Source organism: Sinocyclocheilus anshuiensis, unplaced genomic scaffold (assembly GCF_001515605.1).
Source record: "Sinocyclocheilus anshuiensis isolate Anshui unplaced genomic scaffold, SAMN03320099.WGS_v1.1 scaffold1024, whole genome shotgun sequence".
NCBI lineage: Eukaryota > Metazoa > Chordata > Actinopteri > Cypriniformes > Cyprinidae > Sinocyclocheilus > Sinocyclocheilus anshuiensis.
Window position 1 is genome coordinate 2,395,150 of NW_015552843.1, and position 16,327 is coordinate 2,411,476.

General features: G+C 37.2%; 1 protein-coding gene across 1 annotated transcript in view; it reads right to left on the minus strand.

Moving 5' to 3' along the window:
* Positions 1-16,327, minus strand: part of LOC107668004 (phosphatidylinositol 3,4,5-trisphosphate-dependent Rac exchanger 1 protein-like) — a 49,918-nt gene that overhangs the window by 10,643 nt on the left and 22,948 nt on the right. Inside the window, 14 exon segments of the mRNA XM_016459734.1 lie at positions 363-521; positions 970-1,052; positions 1,143-1,231; positions 3,500-3,706; positions 4,785-5,040; positions 6,901-7,111; positions 7,302-7,463; positions 7,634-7,815; positions 8,330-8,438; positions 8,596-8,735; positions 9,978-10,063; positions 10,423-10,571; positions 12,851-12,943; positions 14,286-14,428. Of these exon segments, the coding sequence (XP_016315220.1) occupies positions 363-521; positions 970-1,052; positions 1,143-1,231; positions 3,500-3,706; positions 4,785-5,040; positions 6,901-7,111; positions 7,302-7,463; positions 7,634-7,815; positions 8,330-8,438; positions 8,596-8,735; positions 9,978-10,063; positions 10,423-10,571; positions 12,851-12,943; positions 14,286-14,428 (2,069 nt within the window).

Genomic DNA, 16,327 nt, shown 5'->3' on the forward strand with positions numbered 1-16,327 from the left:
TAGGGGACTATATATATATATATATATATATATATATATATATATATTTAGATTAAATAAAAAAAATAGCCAAAAATTCACACTATTGTGCTTTGCAATATCTTACAAACAGGTTAACAGATGTAGCTGGCAATGCGAACTCTCACAAAAACCCACAAAATACATAACTGTTGTCAGAACCCCATATTTAAACAAGCTAATTATACTACTCCCCTAAAATACATAAAACACATAGGAGAAACTACTGTGGTATTCACACAAGCAGAGGTAATAACGTACAGATGCAAACAGAAACATTCACACACCCCTACCCACCTATAAAAGTACCCCCCCACACACCAACAGAGAACCCAAATACACACATCCCTCAAACGAGTTTCCAAACATAGCATTCAAATATAGCGCACACGCACACCCGACCGGGCGGTACCTGGCTGACTGTGGTCGTTGTGGAAATGCTTGGTTTCCTCCCAGGCTTTGCTCATGATAGGGCCCTTCAGGAGAATGTTGATCGAGTCAACCTGAGAATGAAAAAGACACAGTTAACACCGTCACCACACACATCCTGCGCTAACTGAAGACCCGCTAACGCCCTTGCTAACGTCAGGCCTGCTGCTTTCAGTCAGTCCACATGTAACCTGTCTGCAGTGGATAAAAGAGCTCATTATTGATATCTGGGAAATTGAGAGGAAGGTCAAAATCTGGTGACCTCCAGAAGACGATAGATTTTGAGGTCAAAGAGCAGAGGTGCAGAGGTCAAAGAGTGCTCACTAGAGATGATGGTAATGTGATAAACGACACAGTGGGAGTTAGAGAGGAAGAAGAGAGGGAAACTAAGAGGGGATGTATTAATGAAGAGCAAAAATGGAAGACAAAATAAGGAGGTGAGTGGAGTCAAACAAAGGGAATATCAAGTTTAAATTGGCAAAAGAGACTAAAAGTTTGATTTATGAGAGGAAATCAATATACCTGATTGAAAAGGTGTTCCAGACATCCATGAAGTTTATCCTGCTTGTCAAAAGGAATCTGCATATCACATGGCAACTCATCTCCTGAAAAATAAATAAATAAAAATAGCGATGTCTTGTTAGTTATTGTCCTGAATTTCTACATTGTAACCGCATCTAACAGACCACAGTTACCTGAGCCCATCTCATCACTGCCCAGGTAAGAACTGTTGCTCCGGACGCTGGTGTATGACAGCACTGAGTCTCGGTTACTGTTACATTCACTGTGAAAACACACAGATACAAATGTTTTCATGTGATGAAAAGGATGCCTACAGAGACCAATTCCAATTTTACCAATATTTCAAAGAAAAAAGATATTTAATCATGTACAAAAAAAATGTTTGAACCATTATCAAAGATTCATAGCCAATGAAACAGATGCGAAGTTCAGAAATTATTCAAAGCTGAAGAAAAATTAAAATTGTAAAGGAAAGCTTCACTGAAACAAACAACTTTCCAGGAACTCTGTATGGCTGTTTCATTCCTGTTAATTTTATGCTGAAATTGACTGCAATACAGTGGCAGGACAGTGGTTGAACACCTATTATTCATTTTGTTTGGGCTTTTCTTTTTAGAAAAATTGCAAAAAAGGCAAAAATGCAAGCTTCCACAAACGTTTCAACTGGTTAAATTCACATTAATTCTTATGATCACACGACTGCAAAATACCAACAGGGCTACTCTATGATTTTTTCTTCTGTTGGAAACAAAAGATATGTAGAAGACTTGCATTGCATGGACAAAGATGTTGAGGAATCTTTTTTTTCCTATAGAAGAAAAAAAAAAGTGATAAAGGTCTGTTAACTAGAGATTTGATTGAAATGGGCAGATTCCAAGGGTCCTCCTGGATATTCTTGTGCAAGACATATCGCCAGCGTGCAGTCCAGTCATCCGTGTGACGAAACTCTATTATAGTTAATAGACATTATATATTAAGGAATAAAAGTGGGGGTGAAAAAAAGATATAAAAATGTATAGATTTATATATAAATATATGTATGGGCTTTTCTTTTTAGAAAAATTGCAAAAAAGGCAAAAATGCAAGCTTCCACAAACGTTTCAACTGGTTAAATTCACATTAATTCTTATGATCACACGACTGCAAAATACCAACAGGGCTACTCTATGATTTTTTCTTCTGTTGGAAACAAAAGATATGTAGAAGACTTGCATTGCATGGACAAAGATGTTGAGGAATCTTTTTTTTCCTATAGAAGAAAAAAAAAGTGATAAAGGTTTGGAATGAATGACATAAAGGTGAGTAAATGATGACATCCCTTTAAGACAATTTTACACTGATCATAAGAGCTGAAGTCTTTTCGAAACAATTTAAACATCAACAAACGTCATCAACAATTTCAACTTTTATCCACTAAGATCAACAAGTTTAGGTGGACGTCTTATTGCCATCCTTAAAATGTTTATTCTGAGACAGAATTAAACTTTCGAAATGTCTTTTTTTGCTCCAAAAAGCTTGAGAGGGAAAAACAGACTGTACTTCAACCCACTAGTAGTAGAAAGAGTAGAAGAAGTTCCCTTTCCCCACCCCACAATGAGAGGGGAGGCCTAATTTAGTGCCGCCACAAGCCAAGAATGGAAGCAGATCATTCTCATGACCAGCAGGTTGCAACACTCCCAGAAGCTGAAAGAGGAAAAAAGGAGCATTCCCTCGTATTTTACCATTCAACCTCCTGAACCCTTGAAAGTTCATGTTCCCTAACAGCCAGCCCTCTTCTCACGATAACAAGAACAGACGGCCTACCTACATCCCACAGACAAATCCAGTTACTTACTGAAAGAGCCTAAATAGAGGAAAAAATGCATCTATCTATAAAACATGACGGCTGCAGCTGTTCATGAGCTCACCCCATCACAGAGTAGCAGGATTTTAAATTGGAACGCCACATAATGATAGAGGGTGCAAAAGCAGGCATCCGTTTATCCCAACAGAAGCATAAAATCCACTCGGCTGTGGTCAGCCCCAGCTTTGCCCTGCTCCGTCAGGTCTAGATCACAACCAAACATACTTTGCGCCATATAATGATGACATTGACAACACTGACTGAATGTATTCTTTAGCGGTTAAAGAGGGTGTCTGGGTTGCTGTGGCACAACAGATTCTTCGTAAGGGATGTTTATCGTCTCCTTACGTGTCTGTTTTAGCAACATCTGTTTCACAGGAGGAGCAGACAGGAGCCCAGAAGCCCCGTCTTGCTCACTCTCTCTGCTTCACACGTGCTGGAGGAAAACTGGGATTTTAAATCATCTTTTATACATGTAATTTCACAGAAAACAAAATGTTATTATGAAAGTCATAATGACAATTGGTGCTTGTATCAATATTGGCATTTTAAAAAACGTATTAGATTAAGAACAGTGTGTTAAAGGGATCAGTACATGTTGCAGGTTGGACTTGAACCTGTGTTACTCATTTAAGAACCCAGGCTCCAACATGTTTCATAAACATCATTTCACAATCTTTTCCTCACCTGTAGGAGTCTCTGTAGCTCATGGTGTCATGTCCAGAGTCCTCCTGATCATCTTCGTTGACTTTGAAGCACACTCTCTTGTTGCCGCCATGCTCTGTCTTGTCTTGGTCCGTCTCCTCCGGTATGGGAGAGGTTGAGGGGGCGCTCTCAAACGAGGGTGGCTCTGAGCCCTGCGGCGGGGTTGGTCCAGTTATCGATGACAGTAGTCTAAGATGAAACATATTTAGAGAGGTTTGGAAACAGATAGACATGAACTGTTACAATGAATTATGAGAGTGTTTTGACACTGAACGTGTGAGTTATGAGTTGATTTGCCCAATAATGATTAATGTTATTAATGTTGGAGCAGATCAACAGATAAAAAATATGATGAAAATAAGGGATCATTATCTGATGATTTCTTTTTAACGTAATTAAAATTTGGATCATATATTTTTTTTTTTTTTTCAACAAATTAACACTTATTCAGCAAGGATGCATTTAATTAATCAAAATAAAGAGTAAAAACCTTTACATTGTTATGAAAGAGTTCTACAGAACTTTAAAGAATCCTGAAAATTCAGCTTTTGATCTCACAGGAATAAATTACATTTTAAAAACATTTACATATTTATCTATATTATTGATTTACTCTATTGTTGATCAAATAAATGACGTTAATGGACAAATTAAACTAGTGAGAGTGTTAAACGTCATAAGAGAGCTTAGCCTATTTAAGGGTATTTTATAACAATAAGGACAAAACTGTCTCTAGTTGAAGAAACACCCTTTTATTTTACTAATGATCTTTGTTCTTTTATGGGACAGGGAAGTGTAGACTGACAGAAAGGCACTGGGAAAGAGACGGGGGAATGGGATTGGGAAATGAAATCCATTTCACTGACAATTAACTTCTACATCAGCACATGCTAGCCACTGAATAACAAACATTCGTTCCTCCTGAGAGGCTGTTGAAATGTCTTCTCTGCAGTCGTCTGTTATGGCTTCAGTCTTACATTTTTTTCTGTCTAAGCCATAAATATTTTTAGACTGTCATAAAAGAACATCCTGAAGTTTTGAACTCGAAGAACTCAAAGAGGAGGCTACTAAAACCTACTCTGAGCTATCAGATGAGAATTTGAGAATGTTTTTGTAGATTATTAAATATTTGAGCTTAATGATTAGATTATATGTATATTAACTATAGATTTATTTATTTTTTTTTTTAATTTCAAGAGCTCATAACTTAATGTTAAATCTATTTTAAACATTACTTTGAACACTGTTAAATTACTTCACCACTTACACATCTATCTGGGCCACATATTGCTTCATCTCTCGCACTGATATGTCCAGGCGGTTATAGAGGCAGATGTAATTATCCTGGCTCTCCATGTCTTCCTGTTTGAGGAGGAAGCTGAGACCTCCCTCTTCATGCTTCCTGCCATTCTCTATGCTCTCTTCACCCTCCTCCGTCTCTTCATCTAAACTCAGGCAACTCCAGGAGGGGGCCGCCATGCTGGTCACACAATGCATGGCATGGGACATGGGATTCAAATTGGCTGCAGGAAGAAAATAAGTGACATTAATCAACATCACAAAAGAGTGTCACTTTTCTTGATTCATACAGCATCCTGGATTTTTTTTGTCACTGAGTCTGCAATCTGGGAATATAAGTAATGCCACCTTACAATTTGGCCTAAAGAAGGCATCTTAGAAGACATAATTATGGTACTCAAACTTTGCAACAGCCTTCATGCTGGGCGCATGCCTTAAAATGCTGTCTAGGGATGCAGCATACTAAGTTTGGCGTTTCTGTGACTCAATAAAACACAAGAATTGAATGACTGAAAAGCAGTGAGGCATACACTTGCATGTGGTAAAGCCATGGACCATGAGGCTGTAGGCTGCAGAGAAGTGTACCGGAGGAATTTTAAACATCTCTGACTGTGAGACAACTGCAGAGCAGATGTGTAGCAGAGACTGAAAAATAAAAAGCTCTCAGCTCTCGTGTTGCGGAGCATAACAAACAAAGCATTATGTGGTTAATTCCCCAGCTACACATGGTGGCTAGACAGAAAGTTGGGACGTAGCAATCTGCGCAGGTGAAGCCAAAAATTAAAGCCAGATGCTTTGCCTCTAAGTTCTAGGGATGCCCAGTTGTATTTTAAAACTTAGCTAAATGTTACTGGTCTTGAAATTTTTGGACAAGTGCAGAATGGCTTGGATTTGAAAGTCAATCAGCTAAATCCAGAAAATAATAATAATTTATAGATGTAAAGCAGTTTCATTAAAGTTGTATCATTACAGATATTGTTGCTAAAAATGTATTTTAAATAAAGAAAAATAAAATAATAAAAATAAAATAAAATGATATTAAAAATGGCTATAAATAAATTGTATAATTGTTTTGCTCCAAGAAGAATCTGGACAAATCTGAACAATTACTTCAACCAGGCCAGCAGAAACAGAAAGCTTTATTGTTGAGCTCTGGTGTGTTGAGTTTGCCAGTTTGTTGTTTTTGATAATAAAGCTAATATATCTTAAGGTTTATCTTCTTAAATAAAGCATCAGGCCTCATAAACAAAAAGTAAACAGTCATAATAAGAGAGAGATGTGGGCGTTAGGCCGCAGGGAGTGGATGACTATAGACCTATGGGACAGTGGGGATGACATCACTAAAAGCTACTTATTATGGTCTAATGGTGTCTTAATGGAGGTCTGATGGAGGTGCTTTAAAAGGTTCTGGATCGCTTTGGGAATAGCAGGCCATGATTTTTACAAGACCTGGGAGGTTTTCACCATAAAGCTTAATTACTTTTTTACAACCTTCGATAATTGTAACATGGAGATTTGGTTAACTGAGCCAATGAGCTGAATCGTAGTATTTAATCAAGTCATTTTACAGACTTAAACATTACATATTCTCTTTAATGTATTTTATTTAGCTTTTGTGAGAAACCGAAATATTAAAATGTATTATAAAAGAATATCTAATATTTAAATATAATATTTAAATTTGATATAATTAGCAGTCAACCGATTAATCGTGATTAATCGCATCCAAAATAAAAGTTTTTGTTTACATAATATGTGTGTGTACTGTGTATATTTATTATGTATATATAAATACACACACATTCAGTATATATTTTGAAAATATTTACATGTATTTGCATGTATATATTTATATTCATATAATTTATATTATATATAAATATATTTAATATATAAACATACAATTTTTCTTAAATATATACATGCAAGTGTGTATTTATATATACCTAATAAATATATATAATACACACACATATATTATGTAAACAAAAACTTTTATTTTGGATGCGACTAATCGCAATTAATCGCTCGACAGCACTAGAATAAATCCCTTCAGTTATAAATGGTAACATAACTATATGTACCTTGATCAGGATCAAGGCCAAAGAAGGAGTTCTTGCGTCCGAAGCGGATGCTGAAGGCTCGGCTTGATGAGGACGTGTTCTTCGGGCAGGACACCTGCATCAGGTTCAGATGACAGTTGGTGGGGACGAAGTCCATGCAGCCCAGAACATGAGGTTTAGTGCTCGCCTGCTTAAACGTGGGCCAGGCCTTCATCTGCAATTCCTCCACAAACTGATAGGAAAAGAATATTAAAGTACTATGAGACAGCATTTGCATAGTTTTTAATGCCTTTTATTCCATATTTAAATATCAATTAGATTAAAAAAAATGGTCATTCATGTCTCGAAACATTGTGATATTGTATAATCCATAGTGCACTAGGGAATACGATAAAGTAGTAACAGCAAGACAGATGTCACACCTGTTTGTAGCTGCAAATGCGTTTTTCTATGCTCTCCAGCTTGGTGTCACAGATGTTTCGAAACTCAAACTGTGGCATGGTCACCACCTTCTCATTCTGAGCCATTAGCTGTCGGCAGCTCTTCACAAACAGACTGTCGTCCTTCACAAAGGCCTCCAGTATCTGAGAGCATTTAAAATACACACAAGAACATGTGATAGGTTAGAGAAAACAACTTTCTTTGAATGTCCATCTTGAAATCTAATATACACAGTATACACACAAGCACAATTATGGGTCATCAAAAAACAAAATTCAGAAATGAAACATTTAGCGTTAAACCGTGGTCTGACCTTTGCAGCAAGGTTGAAGCAGCACTTGGGTTCCACCATCTTCTCCAGCACACAGTGTTTGATTCCTGCTGTGCTGACGTACTCGTACACAACCCCATGTTCCACATGAACATTATCCACATTCAGACTGACTGAAGGAACATCGCCAGAGATGGACAACTGTTCCAGCCTTCTTACAGAGCCTAGAAAATCCAAAGAACACACAAGTGTAAAGAATCAAACGGAAACACAAATAAATGTGTACAGGACATCGCATGACATTACAATGACATTAAAAAGGTTAATTTTTTTTTTTTATTTCATTGTGCAGTTTTACTTTTAATTTCAGTTAAGTTTTATTTTAAATTATTCATAAATAGTTGCATATATATAACCTCTTGCATCTTTTCGCATCTTTTGCTTTTAGTCAGGTTTGAGAGTTTAATCTGTTTGTAATTTATGTGAATTCACACAAGAGGTCAATGATGTCAATGATCCACCACTGGTCAAATGTCTTTGCACAAGTTCACCACACATGAACTTTGGTACTTAGCTGAGGACAAAATGTCTTCACACAAGCTTGCATTCACAAATGTGTATAACAATGGATCTAAAGTTCCCATGGCTTTTGTATTCATAATAGTTTCCGTTAACGACAATAACTTTTTGGGTACACCTGTCACACTGAGTCATTTGCCAAAAACACACACACACTACCTGTTCCATTAGTGCAGCCGTCCTCTGAATCTGAGCCATTCTCACACCCCCTAAAAGACATCTGCTCTTCCACATCCTCATACACACGGTACGCCCACTGACCACAGCTCTGCGGCAGAAGAAAAAAAGAATATCACAAAGGGAGGAAAGTGTCATAGTGTATAGTGTCAGAAGCAAGTAACCTCTGGGACCACCATATGTGGACCACATAGCCTATAAAAAAACACATAATGCAGTGTTAAACACAATGCAGTGTTGATTCTCACAGTGTCTTGCTGCTCCAGGACAGGCTGATGGCCACTAAAGTGCTCCAGGACTTCCTGGTAGCTGCTCTGGTTCATGTTGTTGCCGTTGACTTTAAGGACACACTGACCGGGCTGAAGACCCGCTGCTGCCGCTTCAGAGCCTGTATACACACAAAAATATGCCTATAATGTAAAATGACCATAACCAAACAAATGAAAGATATCAAACGGATGATTCTGAAGTTAGAAGGTTGTATATTTTACATGTAGGCAAATCCAAAGCAGTCTAGACCCTTTCTAACCCAAATCTGTTTGATGTGATGATAGCGTTGATTATGCATCATTTTATATTCGTACAAAACAACATAGCCATGCATATGCATGTTGTACTTCAATGCATTTGAAATGATTTGTGGGTTTTTGAATGATTTTACTGTTTATTTCTGGCCTTTTGACATCTGTACTCTTGAAAAATAATTTTGGCATCTATAGTATGGTTCCATGAAGAAACTTTAACATCCATAGAACCTTCCATTTCACAAAAGGTTCTTCATGGTGGAAAACGGTTCTTCAGACGTTCAAACTAAGAAAAATTGGTTCTTTTAAGAACAGTTTATTGAAAGGTTCTTTGGGGAATCAAAAATAAAAACAACTCCTGTTGGAACCTTTATTTTTAAGAGCGTATCTTTTTATATGTACTCCCAGGTACCTGTCCTAATATATCAGCTTAATCAAACAAGACAGATCATAAATTTATGTTCATAATGATAGCGTACAAAGAAAAAATTCACTTGAGTGCTAATAAAAGAACACGTTTGATGTAGAGATTTCCAATTTGAAATTTAAACAAGTTGCAGCAACAAAAAGATTTATGAGACAAGAACTTATGATTACTGTTTATTAACAGGATGATTTCACATATTCTTACCTCTGCTTTGAATAGACCACTTATTCTGGAATGTACACCCCCTGCATTCAGGGGCACTTGAAGTGATGAAAGCTCCCATAATGGCACATCATAAATCTCTACTTTTGTCTAAGTGCCGTGAAGATGAGCTAACGGCTTTGACTTCAAAAAGCTCCAAGAGTGCGCTTTTTAAATCCAGAAACATGTGCAGGGATCCTGAGTTTGGGTTCAAGTGCTGAAGAGCACCAGATGTTGATCACATGACCACAGCAGCCTGGTGTCATGAATTTGCTTTATTTGAAAGCTTTTTATAGCACATTAACATCTGTCTGGCAGGTTAGATGCAATGCATTCCCCGATTCAGAATAACGTGTGAATTTTTATGGAAAAAAAATCAGAATGGCTCTGGGTTTTGAGGCCATAATCACTTCACTCGCATATGAATGTGATATGATGTGCATGCTTGTTTTGATCATTACAAACAATGAGGACTCACCTTTCTTAACTGCATGAACGTAAGGTGGACAAGAACCGCAGAGAACAAAAGGAAGAGTGCCATGAACATCTGGGATCTTCACAATCCTATCATATACACACACAAAGACATGAGATAAGCACATAAGCTAGGCTCTTTTGTCCCTTTTATTTAAGCAACATGACATGAGCAAGAGTGTTGCAGTACTGCATTTATTCTGTGTTACTTCTGTGCAGAATATCTTTTTTTCAAGAACATCATTGTGTCTACACTGAGGAACAAGAAGTGCCGGCATGCTTAAACATTAATGAACACTCTTTTGAAAACAACAGTGTTTTGCAGTGTGCTGCTCTCCTGCATGCAACTCTAATACCAGTAGTGTCCTTTTACACTGTACCCGGCTACATTTAACACGTCTGTGTGTCTGTGCATAAGTATCTGATTTCTGCAATGAACGTGGACTTACTCTTTGTTCTTGGTGGCCACCAGCAGTCTGAGCAAGCGGCGTATACAGAAGGACTGGTTGATCATGGTCTGCACATCAGAAAAAGGCCTTAGGAACACCAGGTCCTCATTAATGGAGTAGATCTTTCTACCCGGCTGCAGGCCTGCCATCTGCACCAAAGAAAAAACATGAAAACAAAGGAAATTAATACCAAGAATCCAGCTAACAAACAATCAAAAATGAAGAGAAAAATAAATTAGGGTGTCCATCATTACAATTTTCTTTGATGTGCGAGAGAGAAATGATTGATATTGATGAGGATTAAAGAGAGATGAGTGATGTTAATGAGGATTAAAAGATTGGCAGACAGAATTGAGAGAACCTCACACCTTTATGGCAAAAGAGCTTTATATTGCTTTAAAAAAAATGATAAGATATAATAAGCACTTTCAGATAACCAAGCAGTTAATTTGAAAGAGCAATTAAAAATGTGTGACTGTAAGAAAGAAAGGAAGTAGAAAGAAAAGAAAGGAGGAATGAACAAACTAATGAAATGCAGGAAGGAAGAAGGAAAAGAAGGGATGAAAGGAGGAAAAAACAAGGAAGAAAGGAATATACAAGAAAGGGAAGAGAACAAAAGAAGGGAAAAAAAGAAAGAAAAAAGGATGGAATGGCAGAAGGAATGAACTAATTAACGAAAGGCAGGATAGAAGAAAGAAAAAAGTGAGGAAAGGAAGAAAAGGAAGGAGTGCAATATAATGAAAGTTGTGAAGAAAAAGGAAAGAAGAAAAGGGGCAGTAAGAAAGAAAAGGGAGGGAGGAAGGAAGGAAAGAAGCAAGCAAGCAAGGAAGGGAAGAGGAAAAGAGGGTATGAAAGAAAAAAGGAAGGGGTGAGGAAAGAAAGAAAGTAGTGAGGGAGGAAAGATGGAAAGAATAAATGAACAAACTAATGGAAGGAAGGAAGGAAGAAAGAAAGAAAGAAAGAAAGAAAGAAAGCCTTGTAATCTATAAGAAACAGAAAAAAATGGGATAAAAAACAAGAAAGGAAAGTTGAGGAAAGAGAAGGGGAAAAAAGGTAAGTGTGAGGACTCTGTGGAGAATATGATGGGACATGCTTAATTGCTTCTCCCAGATCTCCAGAGAGCAGAACTGTGAAGACAGAGGGAGTGGAATTAATTAAGCAAGTGTGTCCTGGACCCGACACATGATCTGAGCGGCCCATGACGTAAGTGTCAGGACATGCAGCACTTCCTCTCATTCACTGGATTAATCACCATTACCATCACACTCTCATCTTCTGCAGATGCTCCTGTGAGCAGCAGTGTGACACTTGAATACGAACAAACTGTCCAGTGTTAGGTCTAACAGGCACAGTGGGGATAAAATTAGTGGTGGTTTAGATCTCAACCATAATTATCTACCAATCTTCCATAAATATCTGGCAGAGCTGTACAGAGCATGAACACAAATAACCCTGTGCACTGAAAATAATGTATTCGAGCTGAAGAGGTCCTCTTTCAAATGACAGATCAAGGTTAGTTTAGATACAAAAAGAGTCCTTGAGAGATCTAGTTATCAAGAAGAGTATAATACAATCCCACACTGGATAAAAATAAATGGACATCTATCAGATTGTATTACAGCAGAGCTTGGCACACTTTCCACTATATTTATATATGTAAAACCATGTGGACCATGAATAAGTCAGATAGATATGAACATTTCTGCACATGAAGAGCATAAAATTATGTTGCATGAAGATGTGACTCTCACAAAGCCATTCAAATAAAATATACATTATTCACTCCAAAATCTAAAGAAAATATAACAAATGATATTTTGCATAAAAAAATGTCTATTTTGATTTGTTTTTTGCACTGTGCTATTTTTTTCAGAGTAATTAAACATATTTAACTCCCCCTTGCAATTACCATTGAAGTTATATAAAATTTGTGGAGAATGACAATTACTTTGACTATTATTTGATTAAAATTTTATGCAATTGCATAACAATTTTATGAAATTGCAGTTCAAATATGAATATAACCTTCATGTTAACAAAAAAAGGTTCTAGATATAAAACCAAGTCTCATTTAGCAATTACATTTTACATAGTTTTTGAGCCTTTTTTAATCATACAGTATTACTAAGCATTACTTCAATGAACCAGTCCTAATGTGACTGATGATCAGACAGTGAAACTTGTGAAAACAGTTGTTTAGCTTTCCTTACTCTCTGAAGGCTACCAAGCTCACACATACGGATTGAATTTGGGTGGAAATGCCTTATAAGAAAGAAAACACCACTTACTAGGGAAACTCCCAAATGTGGCAGACTGTGGGACTCAAGTCAACCGTTGGCATGTATTTTGGGTTTGCTCTGTCACTGATATTTTTTTGTATAGGTCAGAGAAATGTGGAGAACTAGGATGCGGTTACCCAAACTCATACCTCTGCATATGAGCCCCTGGTCACACTCTTCACTACGATGGCCTTGTTCTTCTCTTCGATCTCAAACCCATAGTCCTCCTCTTCAGGGTGGATCTGTACATGGACAAGAGAAACACAATATCAGCACAAGAGCTGGTTGCATCTCAAAATAAATGCAGAACAGAATGGAAAAAACGTGTTACTTTCAGGACTCAATTTGTGATTTAGCAGCTCGGTGCCACACTGAGAGAGCAGCAGCATTTGTGCAAATGTGTGAACAAGCTATGCATCCTATAGTCCGAAAGCTGTTTGAGGTGTTAAGTCTTTTCTTCTAAAAATAACCAAACAACAATTTGTTCAAATGTGCCACAGCTGCATGCTAATAGGCCAGTGCAGGTGCTAAAGGTGCTATCATGGATGAAAGATATACTGGTTTTAGGTCATGTCTGGATCATAACAAGAACATAATGCTCAGTTTCTTCACAGCTACACACGAGATGGACTTTTATGTGCTTTTATTATCTAAGAGCTAAAGCAGAACATGTTTACCAGCCCTCTAAATGCCTTCCAATGTTTTATTTCTATCCATCAACCCGTATTGTCTCTGAAAATCTGCAGTGGCGTAAGGTCCTGACGTCTGAGAGGGCGTCTGAAAGCTCTTAGCATCTGAACAGAGAGGACAGAGTGCAAGATTTTCATGATCTGGAGGAGGAATCTGTCAGTCTATAAGGGATGAAAGAGTAGTTTGTAAAGGTCAGGGTAATTACTGATGGATGAGGAGGGTCTTAATTGTCAATCAATGCATGGCTGATGGTTGTGCTTGAGTGTGTGTAGTAGCATGAGTATGTGCATATAAATATAGGGGTGTGTTTTGTTAATGTGTTACTTTCAACATAAAATGATTGGGTTTTCTCTTTCCTTTTATGTTAGTATTGTTGATACTGGGGGCAGTTTGTCAAACAGAGAATGATCTAAATCTGATATCTCCTGTATCTTGTCAAGCTACACATAATTTAAAAGGTCAAACTTAATTTTACTATGAGAACAGGATCTCAACTAGCAATCAATTAGGATCACTATCATTTCTCAACAAAACAAAAAGATGACATAAAATACCACAATTGTACTCACGTGAATCAGTGAATAATTTTTTAACCATTTGATTTACATGAACAGTCTAAACAAACTGAATAAATCAAACTAATCAAAGCTACATTTGAGAGAAATGACAGGAAAGAAGCTTTGATCATTTCAATGCCCTAGGTCACTTGAGCTATAAAGCAACATATGAACAACTATGCTCGTGTTATTACAAAAGCTACAGCATTTCGAAATAAGTTCAGCTACTGTCACGCTACTGAAAAATGTGGTTAAGTTAGTAGCATTGCTAGTTATCCCTCAACACTGCTCTCCCCGGGGGAGAAACCCATGCTGTGTGCGTGTCTGTGTATCTCACCACTAAGGATTTGGCAAGGATGTTCTCGATGAGTTTGAAGTCACTGCGAAGCTGTTTACTCTTTGAGCTCGTACCCTCCGTCTCCTCATCGGCGTAGAAGCGGAAAAACTGTGACTCGTCCTTAAATTCGCTTTTCTCCAGAACTGCAAGGCAAAGTTTGAATTGAATTCAACTGAAATTGAATTAAAAAACTGTTTCACACTTTTATAAACAGGTCAGACAAAACACTCAGTGCTGATCATATCTGCTGATGACAAAATGATTTGACAGTGTGAAATGGGCCGATTGCATCACCCTTCAATTTCCGGCAAAACAACTCATGATGCCTGTGGGATTGATGTTTGGGCAAATCTGAGGCGAAGGATGAAGGCAGAGGATTTAATGGGAGGTCTGGCGTGTGTGAGTGTGCTGTTTTTCCCTCTCAGGAAGAGACGGTGACAGTGAGTGTGTGTGTGTGTGTGTTTTCAGGAACTTTGTAGAGACAGGCTGTTCTATCTGTAAATTCCAAGCAAAATATTGTTGTGGACTGTTTTGGAAGTTGAGATCCGACATGGCTGCAAAACACTTCTATAACAGGAGGCTTGTGTCTATGAGCATGTGTATCTCATCAGAAAATGTTCTTTTCCAATATTGTGACTATTTCTGTTCCATCAGAGGCCCCAGATGTTTTTGCAACAGCTGTTTACATCTAAAACACACTCATCTCTCTTCATTTTACTCTCTGTCTCTCATACTAACAAACTAGACCTCTGGCAGACACATTCAGAGTGTGATGTTAAAAAGCCATAACTGTAAAACACCACACTGTAAAACTGTGCTGCACTTAATGCACTGATCAATTAATTTAGAGAGAAAAAAGATAACACTGTTAAATAAGCATTATAAAACAAATAGTTCCAGCCCTTGATTATGATCGGTTGACTCGCCTTCGAAAATGTAAAGTACTATACAAACAAACTTTTGATTTTGTTACATCAGTACTACTGCACCACTGCATCTATGTGTTGCTTAGCTGTTCAAAATCACTGTAAACCATAGCTTCTTGGGGCTTATTGCTTTTTAAAAACACTACACAACTGCAAGATTAATTATTGTCGCATTATACAAGGCTGCTCTAGTGCAGGCACAAGTCAAAACGCTTTCACTCTTTCTCAAACACAAACACGCTTCAAAGCTTTGCTCTGGACACCACATGTGTTGTAATGGCAAACAGAAAAGGCCACGAAATGGCAAAATCTGAAGTTTATTTAAAGACGACACGTGTAACATCTTCAATTTACTTTTTGCAATTCCATCTGATGTCACTAGAGCACAGAAACTATACATTTGAACTTTAAAATCGCAATGAAATGCAAGTAGCGACATCTTTTATATCCTGAGTGAAATGGATAAACGAAAAGAAAAATTTAGAGCAGGGACTTGGTTCAATCCAACAGTTATTGATTGGATGGAGACAGAGCTCGCAATAGATTATAAGAAAGGTTCAGGGTTTAAGTGAACTAAATGACTGGAGAAAATGACACATGTCACCAGAGAAAAGTCTATTGTCTCAGAAAGATTGCGTTATGACATTTAGCTGAAAAATTATAAGGTTAAAAAATTTAAAATAATTTAACATGCATGAATGTAATAATCAATAAAATATATGATGAATTTCAGTCAAATTTCATTTCATGCTGACTTCAACCACCAGAAGTAGAGTAATTCATAAATCCTCACGTTTTGAATGGAGAAATAATTTTTCAATATAAAATTTGGGTAACAAAGTATTTTATGAAACTCTTTAAAACTCATTTTAAGTGTCCAGACTAGGGCTGAACGATTAATTGCATTTGCGATAATATCGCGATATGAGAAAACGCGATTTTTCAATTGCTTAAAAAATAATTGTTTTAAATATTTTTAAATCGCTCAAATGTTCATAAAAGCAGCTATTATATAATATCCACTTCTGATGTCGCCAATAATTAGAAATGCACTGAAATTCCGGCTGCCGAAAATTAGTTCACCGCTCAGGATTCACTTTCACGTGGTGTGACGCT